Source organism: Neodiprion virginianus, chromosome 2, assembly GCF_021901495.1.
Source record: "Neodiprion virginianus isolate iyNeoVirg1 chromosome 2, iyNeoVirg1.1, whole genome shotgun sequence".
In the NCBI taxonomy this organism is placed as follows: Eukaryota; Metazoa; Arthropoda; class Insecta; order Hymenoptera; family Diprionidae; genus Neodiprion; species Neodiprion virginianus.
Window position 1 is genome coordinate 36,130,274 of NC_060878.1, and position 15,121 is coordinate 36,145,394.

At 38.4% G+C, this 15,121-nt stretch overlaps 5 protein-coding genes across 8 annotated transcripts; 2 read left to right on the top strand and 3 right to left on the bottom strand.

The window, feature by feature from the left end:
• Positions 1–77: 77 nt before the first annotated feature.
• On the top strand, positions 78–2,278 carry LOC124298365 (LETM1 domain-containing protein 1). The gene is made up of 3 exons (XM_046750260.1): positions 78–907; positions 999–1,148; positions 1,237–2,278. The coding sequence occupies exons 1-3, from the start codon at positions 161–163 to the stop codon at positions 1,414–1,416; spliced, it is 1,077 nt and encodes a 358-aa protein (XP_046606216.1). The 5' UTR covers positions 78–160; the 3' UTR covers positions 1,417–2,278.
• LOC124298361 (zinc finger CCCH domain-containing protein 3) lies at positions 1,995–5,930 on the bottom strand. The gene is made up of 7 exons (XM_046750247.1): positions 5,702–5,930; positions 4,490–5,357; positions 4,322–4,419; positions 3,940–4,144; positions 3,699–3,857; positions 3,257–3,452; positions 1,995–2,904 (listed from the first exon to the last, which is right to left on the bottom strand). The coding sequence occupies exons 1-7, from the start codon at positions 5,757–5,759 to the stop codon at positions 2,449–2,451; spliced, it is 2,040 nt and encodes a 679-aa protein (XP_046606203.1). The 5' UTR covers positions 5,760–5,930; the 3' UTR covers positions 1,995–2,448.
• An 82-nt stretch (positions 5,931–6,012) lies between these two features.
• On the top strand, positions 6,013–8,368 carry LOC124298366 (cytosolic Fe-S cluster assembly factor NUBP2 homolog). Its single transcript, XM_046750261.1, has 5 exons — positions 6,013–6,317; positions 6,380–6,468; positions 6,641–6,862; positions 7,397–7,550; positions 7,639–8,368. The coding sequence occupies exons 1-5, from the start codon at positions 6,207–6,209 to the stop codon at positions 7,843–7,845; spliced, it is 783 nt and encodes a 260-aa protein (XP_046606217.1). The 5' UTR covers positions 6,013–6,206; the 3' UTR covers positions 7,846–8,368.
• An 81-nt stretch (positions 8,369–8,449) lies between these two features.
• Positions 8,450–10,818, bottom strand: LOC124298362 (signal recognition particle subunit SRP68). 4 transcript variants are annotated; one of them, XM_046750250.1, is made up of 3 exons: positions 10,659–10,818; positions 10,018–10,355; positions 8,450–9,919 (listed from the first exon to the last, which is right to left on the bottom strand). In XM_046750250.1, the coding sequence occupies exons 1-3, from the start codon at positions 10,753–10,755 to the stop codon at positions 8,624–8,626; spliced, it is 1,731 nt and encodes a 576-aa protein (XP_046606206.1). In that variant the 5' UTR covers positions 10,756–10,818; the 3' UTR covers positions 8,450–8,623. The 4 variants fall into 4 exon arrangements, with proteins under 4 accessions (XP_046606206.1, XP_046606204.1, XP_046606207.1 ...); XM_046750248.1 differs by having other exon boundaries at positions 10,018–10,406; positions 10,659–10,812; XM_046750251.1 differs by having other exon boundaries at positions 10,018–10,379; positions 10,520–10,660.
• A 975-nt stretch (positions 10,819–11,793) lies between these two features.
• On the bottom strand, positions 11,794–15,035 carry LOC124298360 (heat shock protein 83-like). Its single transcript, XM_046750246.1, has 3 exons — positions 14,674–15,035; positions 14,373–14,491; positions 11,794–14,124 (listed from the first exon to the last, which is right to left on the bottom strand). Exons 1-3 carry the CDS (start codon positions 14,821–14,823, stop codon positions 12,222–12,224), a joined length of 2,172 nt encoding a protein of 723 aa, XP_046606202.1. The 5' UTR covers positions 14,824–15,035; the 3' UTR covers positions 11,794–12,221.
• Positions 15,036–15,121: the final 86 nt, after the last annotated feature.

Sequence of the window (15,121 nt, forward strand, 5' to 3'; positions counted from 1 at the left end):
CCGGCAGCACACCCCGCCTAACCTCAAAGACAGGTGAATGTCCAAGGAGCCTCGAAGAAGACCGCAAATTTCTGTTCGCGCAAAATTTGTCAGATGATGAAATCCTTAAGCTGATTACAATTAATCGAGAAAAGACGGAGACGTCCAACTCCAGTCAAAGATGTATAGTATAATTGGTAAGAATTTAAACATACGTACGCCCTGCTCAGCCTTCTCCATGGGGTTGAACGAGTGCCTTCTTTTTATGCCGTACAAAAACGCTGGTCGTTTACGGGAAATTACGACAGGACAAGAAAAGCACTCGAAGGTGTACAGCCTGCGTAAGCACTGGTTCTCAAGATACACAGACTACATAAAGAACCTTCAAAAAAGTTTGGAAAAAAGTTTTCCTAAGACAATGCATGTATACAGAGTATTCAGCATCGGAACGAAAGACTTCTACAGAGATCTAAAACTATACTTTGCTGTGCAAAAGAAAAAACGGAGTGTCGGTATAGACAATCTTTCCTTAGAAGAGCTGCAGTTACTTTACACAATGCCAAAGGATGTCATGAAGCTTACTCCGTTTCTCTTAACTGCTGCACTGCCTATGGCCAACTACGTCGTTTTGCCCATAGGGTATTACTTTCCAAGAACATTCTTAACTTCACAGTTTTGGGACCTGCAGCAGAGACTGGACTTTGCGCTGTTGGATCACAAGTATCGACTAAAACATAACAAGCCTCTGTTCAGATGTGTGCAAGCTAGTCTAAATAAAATAGATGATCAGGTATTAAGGGAAAAATGGAACGAAGTGATAGCTACTTTGGGTGCAGGCAGACATCCCGCTACCCAAGATATTATCGAATGTAAAGTATTGTTCGAGGAAGCACCTTACTCGCTCAAATCGCTCCGAAGAAAACACCTGGTACTATGCCAACATAATGCAGTTTTAGGTTTTAAAATTGCGTACTAAGGTGTCATTTTTCAAATTTTTACTACCATACTTTTTCTTCCAGAGGGAGTTATTGGCAATTCACAAAATGACCAGGTGGCTACCGTACAAAAGACAAAGGCTGTTGGACAAAGGGATGGTAATTAAGAGAATGGACCAAGCTATAGAAGCCGGTGGTGGGGTGCACAAGATGCCAAGTGATGCTCTGCGATGGGTCAGTAGCTGCAGCTAATAATGATGAAGTGCCCATTCATCTTCAATCCAATTTAACATAATGTACATTACATTTTGTTTTATTATAGGCGTTATTCTTCAGAGGATTGAACCCTGTAAACATGTCAACGGATGATATGCGAAACTGGCTCGGTAGCTGGCTCACAGTTTCATCGACTGTGGAAAAAAAAAATATTTCATTACTCCTGCACTGTCCAATACTGTTAGCTTATAATCACGAGACAAACTGGACACTACTATATTATTAGCCAGGAATACGAAATTTTTCTACCATTGAAATTTTTCTACTTCTATAAAATTTTTAATATAAAGCAGGGTTGATGTGATGGAATATCAAGCAGGATTGTAAAGTCTGAATATAGGTAGATACGTATTTTACAAAAAATTGTGTAACAGTATTCACGATATAAGAGCTGCTTGACCTACACTTTTTGTCCCAAAAAATAGGATTGTTGAATGCTAACGCTCACTTGAAAGTTGATTGACAAATTACACTTTTCGGTAGTATACAAGAATTTCTACGAATAACATACAATGAAGCAATGCTAAATTTATACTTACCGGAGTTAATATATCAAAGTTTGCAAGCGAGGTTCCTATGCTTCTTCTAATAATTATTTCGAGTATTACTGCTGCAATAGAAAATGCTCGTTGTTTGACAATACAAAGTACAAAATAGAAATGATATGTTTCAGTATATAATTCTACGATGCATCACAACCGAATAATTTAGTTAAATAGATGAAACACTATCATGGTAAGAAAATAAAAGATAATGTGTATATATTTATTTATATGCATATGTATACATATAAGAATATATATATTTATTGCCAAATATCTTTATTGTGTACTTATTTATACATAAATTACAAATTAGAAAATATATTGCTTTGCAACAATAATTACATAATTTTGAACGTATAGGCTATTTACCGCTATTACATTCGTTATATTCAATTTTCAATTATCACAGATTGAGCAGTTACTCTCTGGGAGGACAAGCTACGTGTTATATCAAAATATCAATAAAATTTCATTAACAATTAAATTCATCATATCATTTACAAAGTAACATGTTCGTCAACGCAGTGGAAAATAATTAGACTACTCTGTGGAAAAAATTCCAAGATCACTGATGATTGATTCTGGCATACAATCGCTTATAATTAATGAGATTATCATTAACTGATACAAAATTTTGACAATTAATTTGATGAAAACTTCCCCCAGACAGTATCATCAGAGGTAAACATTGGTAGACAAAAATTGGCAATTAACTAATCAATCGGGATATAAGCAGGTAGCGGACCAAGGGGAATTCTTTTAGGGCAACTATCTACTTCAATACAATCATCGTTGTTTTCATTGATGGTCACTTCATTACTATCATTAGCTTTGTGTAGTCCTTCATTATTGCCTGGCATTTCAGCAATTTTGACACTCTTCATAATTTGAACACTATTAAGAATTTTTTTCCTTTTTTTTTCTATATCCTCTCTTGAGCTACCTGCTTCATCATAATATCGTTTTCTATCTTCAGTACACAACGAATTTACGCCAGTCGATTCAGATTTGCTAATTTTTTTTCTGGTAACTACTTTTCTTTGGAAAGACTTGTTCAATTGTTTACATTCGGTTGAACTGGACTTGTGAGGGTAAGGACAATACTTACCTTTCGCACAGATTCCCGACCTCTCAAACTCCGGACATACGTACACGTGGCGCTGTTTACACTGTGCAAGAAATTTTTTTCCAGATACGATAATGTGAGTCTTACTATTTACATTACAATCCACCTCTGTCTTTCCTAGCATTGACCAATGATCAAAATGTCTGTTTCAAAAAATTTGTAGACAACAGAAAAGAAGAAAAGTATCATTCGAACTACCTGTATTAGGAAAATCTCTGAGCAAGAATAATGTCAGAACATGTGAAATCGAGTTTAAATGAAAAGAAGAGTGTATGATAATATGGAGTTATTTGTATGGTTGAAGAGCTAGTTAGTAAGTTTCAAATACAAAGACATGTTATACATAAGTTTTTACTTTTTCGCTAGCCAATTTCAAAATCATTAAACAAACTCACCTTGTTGGCTTCGACGCAGTACCCTCGCAGAAACTGTGTACATATTGGCGTGTTGGGCGAAACCTTAACGTGAAGATAAGGGCATTGATCACGATTGCAGCAACCCTCCAGAAAATATTTACAAGTAGGCATCTTTTCAGGGCAGACGGCGTGCGACATCTGACAGTTATCTAGCAAGCATTTCCCCTGCAGAAAACTAAAGCCACGATTAAATTTCAGCTAGTATCAAAAGGAATGGGGTCTTGATAGTAAAGTACTTATGACAATTTTGTTGCAAAGTATTGTTCCGTTAACTTATAATGTGCGAAACAATGAAGAAACAAAAAATATTGTATGTATGATGATTTTACAAGCAAACTGAGAGACGATAGTAAAACTGGCGAAATGTTATAAAAGTAAACACAGTTCGAAAAAACGAAATAGAAAAAAAAAATTAATTTACTTTCTACAAAGTGCAACTTGTTTCTTGTCGTGCAGTCTAGGACAGGTACTCTTCACCTGACCGGCACAATACCCAAACTTTTGGAATATCAAACAGGGCTGATTATTTTTACGCATCTTATTTCGCAAGATTTGTATACTCCGCTGCTTCACTTTGGTACTGAAAGTAAAGTATAGTAGGTTAGGTAACTTTTTTATGAAAATCCATTAGAGCAAAAAGTTGCATCATTAATTACAATTACCTAATGCTGCGTTTAGTGTGTGCTCTCACTAAAACATTGGGTGCTCTTTCTACAAAAGTCATACCGCCAATATCGACTCGGGACACTGGATTGGGGCACTTTAAATTTCCAGAGTTATTCGCAGACGTGCACAACCTACGGAGTTTCTTACCATTGCTAGCCATTACAAATCGATCACCTTTAACGTTTATTACACAACGTTTTCCTGAAATAATTTCATGAGCAAGTGAAAAAAACAATAATTAAAAAAAATGTTAGTCAATACATAATGGGAGCTGAATTCACTATATCTATATCTAATTTCACACATTTCAATCAAATGTCAGAAGTTTCACTTAAAACAAAAACATGCAATAAAGAAGAATTGCAATAATTTTTATACTCTTTGAAGGTTGTGGATCATTAAGGCTGCGAACCAGTTGGTTTCTTGAAGATTTGTATAATATTCCACCAATCCGCACTAAACCAGTCATAGAACCTCTGAAAAGAGATAATTTGTAGAAATATGAACGCTAAAAATGAACCGTTTAAAAAATTAGCAAGCACTTACGATGCCTTCTTATTGGCAAGTTTCGTGCTACTTTTACCAATAGACAATCTCCTCCTGACTTTTTGAAGATGAGTGCGATCGATTTTGTATTTATTCAACCCAGCTTGACGACCTTTGAGATTTCGTGGAACTGCACTTGAGGTACCATTTAAATTCACACGTTCAATGACTAGTTTGTATTTAGTGGCGAACATAGTTTTCCTCAAATTAGAGTTAGACAGCCTTCTGGCTTTCCCTGGATTTAAGGGTGAAATCGCAGGTCCCGATTTACTACATCTTTTTACCCTCACAAGTTTTCTTCGGGACAGTAATACTAAATTGGAATTGCTTAATCTCTTTGCTCCCAGATTTAGCGTAGGATTAATTTTAACTAGTTTCGTTTTTGATTGATCTATAAAATTAATATCGCCTTCAGGCGTCTTCAAATCTAAATTGGATTTCTGCATCCGATTTGCTGAATTTTCTGGTTTCTCTTTAACAGCTGAAAGTTCTTTCATTAATCTTGGATTGACGTGAACAGAGGATTTCACTTTGGATTCATAAACTGAATTTTGTCGAACAACTACATGGCCACAAGACGTCTCATCAAAACTTTGTGTAGCAAAGTTTCTAATCATGTTTGGATTAACGTGAACTAATGGCTTTGCTCCCATTCTAGGATTAATATGAATCCCAGGTAATTTTGGTTTGAAGTTAGGATTCACATGAACTCTTCCTGACGGCAACGACTGCTTGATGTCACTATATTTGCTATGGTTATGTCTTTCCATTGCACACGCAGGGTGAGGTTGATATGAGAATTTTGTATCCTCCCGCTTGGCAAGTGAAGTATCATTGATCTTCATTTTTTTATGTTGCTCTATCAGCCCTAAAATCAAAACAACAGAAAGATTCAATGCTCAGAGATATCCTGAGTTTAGAAAAATTTCGATTTTTGTCACGCAAGATTTACCGAATGGAAACATGACAGAGACCAGTGAAATATCGATATGAAAAACATGCCTACAACTACCAGCAGTAAGAAAAGCTAGTTGCGAAAGTATTTTTGCACATGTGTACAGTATCAATTAGTCATTTCGACGAGATATCTGAGATAGTAAAATCCACCGTTTAAATGACGAGCGGATAAGATTGTCGGAATGTTTTAATGGCAGTGAGTCATGGACAACAAATCACGGTAACGAGTTTCTACTACGTCGTAGTTGCACTTACAAGTCAGGTTAGAAAGTTCAATATGAAGATTCCCTTCCATACTGACCCCAAGTGTCATAAAACAGTGTTTTAAGTACCAAAGTTATTCTCTACTTAAAATTAGTGTAATCACGAAGTAAAAGAAACGATATTTGGTTTAATTTCTAACAATTCACACGTAAGGACACAGTACAACTTTTCCTTGGCACACGTAACGAAAAGTGACAGGATACTCGATCACGAAAGCTGGAAACAGTGGAACGTTACATTTTAACATGGCGGACAGGCGTGCGTTGCGTGCGCGTGTGTACGTCAGAAAAGGAGAAGGGACGAAGGCTGCGATTTATTGTACTATTTTTATTCGAATCAGCATAGACAACGTAGTACGCAGTAGCGTACGCTTCGTACTCCCACCAATCGGAAGACATAACAGGTGATTTCACAGTTGTTCGATTTGAAGTGGATTCGAAGTCGTGAGTGGTTAGGAAACAGATGAAAGTCGCCGCGGTGTAAACAGCGTTCGATAATGTTAGAAGGGGTGAAACACGTTGTTTTAGTCTTATCCGGAAAAGGTGGTGTCGGGAAATCTACGGTCAGCACTCAGTTGGCGTTGACACTGAAGGAGGCGGGCTTCAAGGTAAAAATTCACTTACTAAATCGTTGACGAGGTTATGTACCAACAACTGTCACGTATTTCAGGTCGGTTTACTGGACGTTGACTTATGCGGCCCTAGCATCCCTTATCTGTTGAATTTGGAGGGAAAGGATGTCCACCAGTCGACCAAAGGGTAAAGCGTCACTTTGATAAATTCCCAGAAAACAATAAAACATTAAATTGACTACACGTATCTTATATCGCTGCCACACGTAATTTTGATATTGGATACAATTACGTACTTTTGCAGAAAATGTACGCTTTAAGTCTTTTACGCCAAGTTTAAATTTTCGTAAACACTTTAGATGGGTTCCAGTTTACGCAGACGAGGAACAAAAGTTGGCGGTTATGTCCATAGGGTTTTTGTTGAAAAATCGAAACGACGGGGTTGTTTGGAGGGGACCTAAAAAAACTGGCATGATCAAGCAGTTTTTGACTGATGTCGTATGGGAGGATATAGATTATCTGATTATCGACACGCCGCCGGGAACATCGGACGAACACATCACAGTTATGGAAAACTTAAGGTAAATATTTTGACAGGTGACTTGCACATATTTGTTGAAACGGTATTAAGCCTCTTTAAAGAGACGAATATTTGGCTTCTACTTCGAGTAGATCTTCACTAAATTTTCTTTTCACGGTATAATTTTTCATTGTCATCTTTACCTGGTAAATTTTTGCTTGAATGACAATTTTTGGCCATGGTTCAAACCTTTGTTTGTTTATAGGGTATAATTGCACTTCAGTGGGCACAGAGGCGATAAATATATTTGTATATGTATAATCACGAGTAAGGGAATCACATGTCTATTAGTAACAGTCACATGTGGCGATGATAAATCATGTGATAGACTCTTAGAAACATAACACACAGATAAGCTTCACACTGATTGCCAGAGTATGGTTACGACATATAGTGCTGTAACAGTTACTGAAACTACTTAGCCTTTTTATTTCTGACAATCATTTTTGCTTTGTGACAATTTTGCCAATGACACCAATGTTTGGTGATTATCTTACTGAATAATTTATTATTTTTACGTGACATTTTCTTACAGATCTGTCAAATGCGACGGTGCTGTTATAGTAACCACACCTCAAGCAGTAGCTGTAGATGACGTTCTTCGTGAAGTTACATTTTGCCGAAAGACTGGTATCCCAATTATTGGAATTGTAGAAAACATGAGTGGCTTTGTGTGCCCAACTTGTTCAGTGAGTGAAAACACAGTCGATTTGTTTAGTCAGATACATTTTTTCAACATGCTTCTTGTAATTGCAATATATTTCCTCTGTTTCATAGGAGTGCACAAATATATTTTCATCGGGCGGTGGACAAGCCCTAGCAGAAATGGTTAAGGTTCCATTTTTAGGCAGAATCCCAATCGATCCGGCAGTTGGTAAGCTGGCAGATAAGGGCCAAAGTATTTTGGTAACACTTCCTGATAGTGAGCTTGCTCGAATTTTTCGAAGATTAATTGAGCAGATCACCAGGAGTAAAGAAGCTTAAAGTCTTATTGAATCAAGTCAAATTTGGTCTTTTCAAAGTGAATTCGCAGCTGGCCAGGCTTGTGATTCTGAGAAAGTTATTGTTATGCGGGGCTGTTGAACATTCATTTTTTTTTACCTAGCGAATTTTTTTTTGTACATGCTTTATTTCTTGTCTGATGCGATGCATAAAAATACATGTCGACCTCTACAGAGATAATGAATGAACGCATTGACGAACTTTCATCAAGTATTGCAATATATTTGAATGATGTAAATATTTGATAAATGTGCCTTTGAACGTTATGTGATTTAGTTCATCCATCAGATATCACGACTGTGTTGGTTCAATCGTTACCTAGAGTTGGGTTATCAAAGGTCGTACATTTCCACAGAGGATTTCAGCACCAAGTTATGCTTACTTGTACCATATGACTTACAATATAGGTACATATAATATATATGTAGAAAGAAAGAGATGATAAAGAGGAAATGCATTCGTATTGACGTATTTTGAAGAATAAATACAATACGTATTTCTATTACGAGTGTTTTTCGTTCCTGAAACATTGGTGGTCATGAACCAGTGGTGAACTACAAATAGTGGTAAGAAAATAGAAAAACAATTCTATTGTACCTTTAGCTTTTATTACTGATACAAATTATTAACCCAATTTTTGTGTAGCTAGTAGAAAGTTCAAATGCATCTAGGTTTTGGTTCTACAAGTTATTCAACTCTTTCAAAAATTGAGGATTTTTAGAGCTTTATAAAACCGTAAGTTAGGTTAGAAAAAAACACGTTACTTATTTCCCCATCCCCAAAGACCCTTGACAAATCCGGTAAGCCCAGCTTGGCCTGCCTTTTTGCCTTGATCGCCCAATTTATCTGACAAATCAGGGAACTCTGCAAGATTAAAAGCTAGGTCAAAGAACAACGGTTTGCATGGGATGCTTCGCATGGATGGCGGAAGTTTATAAACGTTCGGTTGTTTAGTGAGCAATGAAGGATCCTCTCTGTACTCATGCAGGCGTTCATAAAGGGGTTTCTTGCTTCTAGTCTGCTTACTTGTACCAGGTTCTTCCTCCTGGTCTTCCTCAAGAACGCTATGAGCGTGTGCCGCATACTGAGCTCCTTCAATGAGAGTCTCCAATTTCTGTAGATCATTTTTCAACTCCTCAGGTAGGACGAACGGATTGCGAAGCGCATCTTTAGCATGTTGAGATGACCTTTGGTACAGGGCCATTGCTTCTCGCCAACGGTGCAAGTTTGCCAATGATTGAGCCATGTAGAAGCATCTGAACGCTCGATATCCCTTAGTTTTTGTGTCTTGTTCTTTTTGATAATCCTCATCTTCCTGAAGCTGTGAAATTTCTACAAGGTTATGCAAAGCTGCCTCGTACAATCTCACTATATCTTGTGGTTTCGCCTTCTCAGACTCCTGAGCTATTTTTATTAAAGCTAAATTTCTCTCCAAAGTTCTCGACAGTTTGATGTATTGCAAATAGGAGACCAAATGTTGCAGCGGATTGTTTTTATCTGTGTCACGATTTTTCAACTCAGCTTTGAAGTCCTCTCTTACTGTCGCAATCGCATCCTTGCAATCTATGAGATGTGCTTCGAGTAAATCAATCTTTGCTTGATTATTAGCTGCCTTGGCTAGCGCTTGATTCAATCTCGAGTCAGCTATGAGCAATCCAGCAGCTCTGGGCGGAACTGTACCGCAACTTTTACCACGCCATGTCACTTCCTCAGCATTTGATTGTTTGCTACGTGTTTGAGCCATCAATGAATCTAGACTGGCCAATAATTCACCACTAAGTTGTCCTCTCATCTGCATCAGGTCGTCTATCGCTGAAGTATCGCCAATGTTGTAGGCGCAATATCTTAAACTAGGTGCTAGCTCCTCAACCCTGGCTTTATAAATCACTTGCTCGAGGTCTGGCAAGGCTGAAGCCAACTTTTCGTAGACAACTTGAGCTTTCTTCAGGTTTTCCATCGCTGGTTTCCACAGTTGCAGCTCGAAATGTAGAGAACCGTGCATCCATGCAACGTAGGCTTGTGCCTCCAGCTTGGTACGTGCGTCACAATTTACACTCTAGTTACAAAAAGAATACATATGATTATGAGGAGCAATTAAGGAAATGTAGTTATCCAAATCATAAATCAAAATTGCGAAAATTTTCGAGCCCTCACCTCTATCAATTCTTGCAACTGCAGAGAGTAGGTCGCAGCTTTTCTTAATCTAGAAACTAAATGAAATTTCTTTCTGGGCTCGGTATTAGACTCTTGACGCAGTTGCATAGCGTAACTCCATGCTCGTTCTGCCATTGTCAATGGTACTTGTAAAAATTTGTCGTCGCTGACCATGGCTGGCATGACATCGCGCCGTTTGAAGTGGCGCCTGTCACCCTGTGGCACTTTGAGAACCTTGCGCAGTCTCCGTAATCGGCGAGAACAATACCCTCGGTAGCGTTGGTAATCGCCATGACGCAGGCCGTGCTGTTGCTGTGCATCTTTGATTATCTTCAATACTAAATTTCTTGCATCAGGAATGACTATAGAGTGAATCACACAGGTAGGAACTGGGAACTACTCAAAGAAAGTATTTGACATAAATCGAATCACGTCACGAGTGAAATGTAATTTAACTCAATTCAATTGATATAAGTGAATAATGTAGCCATGAAAAAATTACGACTAGTCATATTAGAACGTTGTAAGTCAATTGGTTTGCTCATTGGATAGGTTAGAGTTCGCTGTCACATATGGTGGGAACCTTTCGCCGCAAAGTTGTCGAGTATACTTGGCAACAATTGAAACGTAAAAAAGGATACTTTCTAGAGAATATACTCTCTCGTCGCTCGAAATTTCCTCATCTTGATGCTCAACATTTTCCTCCGTTGCCTCACAATTTGCTTCTTGAACCACCATCTTTTACTTCAAGCCGCAAAAGATGGCAACACGAAATCACTCATCCTGCCAACTTCACATTGCGCAGACTCGAGAACGGGACACGTTGCACTTTTGTTGACATTTTCACGCCTGTGTTTCCATAGGAAGAAGCAACGGAAACGGCACAGCGATTGGAAGATCGCGTAATTCCCGCCGTCTTCGTTTATTCTTCGAACGTTTGTACTGTTTGGTTCAGGTATGAAGAAAATCATTCGAAAAAAGTATTCCGCCGTTTCCAGGTAATCCAATTTCAAAATACAAATGCGGCTTAGTTCAGTATGATTATTACCGGTAGTGCTAGTCCTTCGTCGATCCTCCGAGTAAAAAGTGTAGAAGGCAATCAAAATCTCTAGCAATATTGGCGGTACAATGCGAATAGATTGAAAGGCTCGTCTTTGATTTTGCCCAAACTGTCATTGTTGTAAAATTATTTAATTCGAACATTACAATAATTTTCCGGAAAAGATAGATATTCAGAATCAAATTTAATTAAATAGTAGTCTTCAATTTTTTGCTACCGCAAAGGTAGCATTTGTTTTTTTCCAAGTTGAAATTGATAATTCATTGCGGGTGTTTTGCTTATTAATTAATACATAATAAGATCAGTTACAATGTTAATTAGTGAAACGCAGTGTTGCGAGTACGATCGGCTTAATTAAATTTGTAAAAATCGTATAATCCACACGGCAACGTAATTAAAATGACGCTGGCCATGTTGGAACTGAATGCCGGAATCTGTCGAGAACGAAACGCAAGTACGGCAATTATTTCATTATTTTTACTATGTGTGTCCTGATTGATTTTATAGAACTGCATTATTGTTTTAAAAATTGTAATACATAAAGTTCGAACCGTATCTACAAATTTCTAATTTTTTATAGATTGCGAAATTAAACCGACATTGAAGCGCATACCATTTTGTTTAGTTTACAATCGTACCTCAAAGCTGGCCCTAGGATTAGCTGTAAGGTTTAAATGTGACAGGGTGTGGAATTTGAAAAAAATATACACTATATATATTATCGTAACATAAAGATTTAGTATTATTCTAAACGTTTAATCCTTAAGTCATACAACGTTCTTAAACAACTACATATATGTTATACTTAATCACTAGAATGACTTAAATACGGAATACAAAAAAAAAAAAAAAAAAATGGAGAATTAATGACAAACGGAGTAACGGTACAAAAATAATACAATTTAGAGGGAAGAAGAGAGGACCCTCGCATAATGGCACATACCACACAACATCTTCTAAACGCAAACTTCAGATAGAGGTAATAAGAGAGAAAGAGAAACCCTACACATAATCGGATGTCCCAGTTTCTTTCTCGTAATCAGTCGTACATAACTGTCCAACAAAGAAATGTAACAGTCTTATATTCTTCTTGCAACACAAGAAAGTCTTTGGAGTTAGGTAACAATCTGAGTATACATTTACTTTAGTCCACTTCTTCCATCCTTGATGCCTCCTCGGCGTCACCTTCCAGAGGTGGAACTTCACTATCCATTTTCTCTTCCTCGCCAGTCAAAGTTTCATCCTCATCAAATCCTAAACCAAGTTTTATCATCCTGTGGATTCTAGAAGCATGGACTTGCGGATCTTCCAGACCAAATCCGGAGGCAAGAAGTGAAGTTTCAAACAGCAGCATGACCAGATCCTTGACTGCTTTATCATTTTTGTCCGCATCGGCCTTTTGTCTCAACGACTCAATGATGGGATGATCGGGGTTAATTTCCAAGTGCTTTTTAGCCGCCATGTATCCCATGGTTGACGTATCTCGAAGAGCCTGCGCCTTCATTATTCGTTCCATGTTTGCCGTCCACCCGTATTGCGAGGTAACAATACAGCACGGAGAGTCGACCAGCCTGTTTGAGATCACGACTTTCTCTACCTTCTTGTCGAGGATGTCTTTCATGATTTTGCACAAGTTTTCAAATTTCACCTTGTCGTCCTCGCGTTTCTTTTTTTCCTCCTCATCCTCCGGGAGCTCCAGGCCCTCCTTGGTGACAGAGACTAACTGTTTGCCGTCGTATTCCTTCATTTGTTGTACGACGTACTCATCGATCGGCTCTGTCATATAAATAACCTCAAATCCTCGCTTCTTCACTCGTTCAACGAACGAGCTATTGGCGACTTGGTCTTTGCTCTCGCCAGTAATGTAGTAAATGTGTTTTTGGTTTTCCTTCATGCGTCCGACATAGTCCTTTAGCGAGCAAGCCTCATCACCCGATGCCGATGTGTGATAGCGGAGGAGGTCCGACAGCTTCTTCCTGTTTTGGCTATCCTCGTGAATACCCAATTTCAAGTTCTTGCTGAACTGCTCGTAGCATTTCTTGTAATTCTCTTTATCCTCCGTTAGCTCTTCAAACAACTCAAGGCATTTCTTGACAAGATTCTTCCTTATCACCTTGAGAATCTTATTCTGCTGCAACATTTCACGCGAAATGTTTAGCGGAAGATCTTCGCTATCCACAACACCCTTTATGAAGTTCAGGTACTCAGGAATCAAATCTTCGCAGTTGTCCATGATAAATACTCTTCTTACATATAGTTTGATGTTGTTCTTCTTCTTCTTGTTCTCAAATAGATCGAATGGCGCCCTGCGAGGGATGAAAAGTAAGGCGCGGAACTCAAGCTGGCCTTCAACGGAAAAGTGTTTTACAGCCAAATGATCTTCCCAATCATTGGTAAGGCTCTTATAAAATTCTCCGTACTCTTCCTGGCTAATATCATCAGGATTTCTAGTCCAGATTGGCTTAGTTTTGTTCAGTTCTTCATCCTCCGTGTACTTCTCCTTTATAGTTTTCTTCTTTTTTTTCTTCTCATCCTTGGTCTTATTCTCTTCATCTTCGTCGTCGCCAATGTCTTCAATCTTGGGCTTGTCATCCTCGTTCTCGCCGTCCTTGGCCGGCTCATCTTCCTCATCCTCGCTGAGCTCCTTGTCCCTTTCCTTCTCGACGACAAGTTTTATCGGATAGCCGATAAATTGAGAGTGTTTCTTTACAATCTCCTTGATCTTCGACTCTTCCAAGTATTCCGCTTGGTCCTCCTTGATGTGCAGTACAATTTTAGTTCCTCGCCCCAGTGGCTCTCCATTGTCCAGGCGAACTGTGAAAGATCCACCTGCCGAAGATTCCCACAGGTACTGTTCGTCATCGTTGTGTTTCGAGGTGACAGTTACTTTGTCCGCAACCAGGTAAGCCGAGTAGAAACCAACACCAAATTGACCAATCATCGAGATATCGGCACCAGCCTGCAAAGCTTCCATGAATGCCTTGGTTCCAGATTTTGCAATCGTTCCCAAATTGTTCACCAGGTCAGCTTTGGTCATGCCGATTCCCCTGTGCAGATAAAATTCAATATGAATGTGATTGTTGAGTTATTTTTCCGAAAAAGTTCATCCATTTTAAATTGTAGTAATTTGCAATTAATGCAAATCGTCAACAAGCGTGATTATTAAAAATTGCGTGCTGCGTTAATTTCCTCAACAAAATTCATCTAGTTTAAAACAATGGCAATTTAAATTAATAGAAATGTTTTGGTCAGTCTTACTGTTAAACGAAGGCAATGGACTTAGATGGATACTTACGAATCGATTATTGTCAGGGTGCGATCATTTTTGTTGGGTATTATCTTGATGAACAAGTCCTTGCAGCTCTCGAGTTTTGATGGATCAGTCAGAGATTCGTAACGGATTTTATCCAGAGCCTGAAATTAAAGAGAAAGAAAAAACGTATAAATTTCAGGTGTTCAATGTTCGTTGCCAGAGGATGTCAAATTCAATAACGATCGGCAAACTCGCCCAAGTGAGTTAAAAAAATGTCAGCAAAATAGATGAAAAAAAAAAAAAAAATGATATAAATACATAAATAATAAAACAATCAACTTACATCAGAGCTGTTCGAGATTAATTCTCGGATGAAGATTTCCTTGTTCGAATAAAAGGTGTTGATGATCAAGCTCATAAGCTGAGCAATTTCAGCCTGAAAGGCGAAGGTCTCGACCTCGCCATTATCAGCGATGGCTACGTCCTCCGGCATTGCGTCTTGCTTTTCAATTACCGAAAATGTATGAAAGTTCGCACCGAAATTCACAAGTCAATTGAAAACACGTAGAGCAATATCGCTTTGCACCTATTAGACGATAGCTTTTCTCTCGAGTATGCGATAAATTCGAACTCCGTTGAAATTTCGCGAAATATTTCAAACGCTTCCGTCGACCGTTACGGCTCGCTGTCAGTTTGAGATTATTGAATGCCGCCGCGCTGCGTCTGGTTTTATTGAACTGTGAACGTTCCAGAAACTGAGGCCCGGATGTTGCCGCGAATCTAGAACTTTC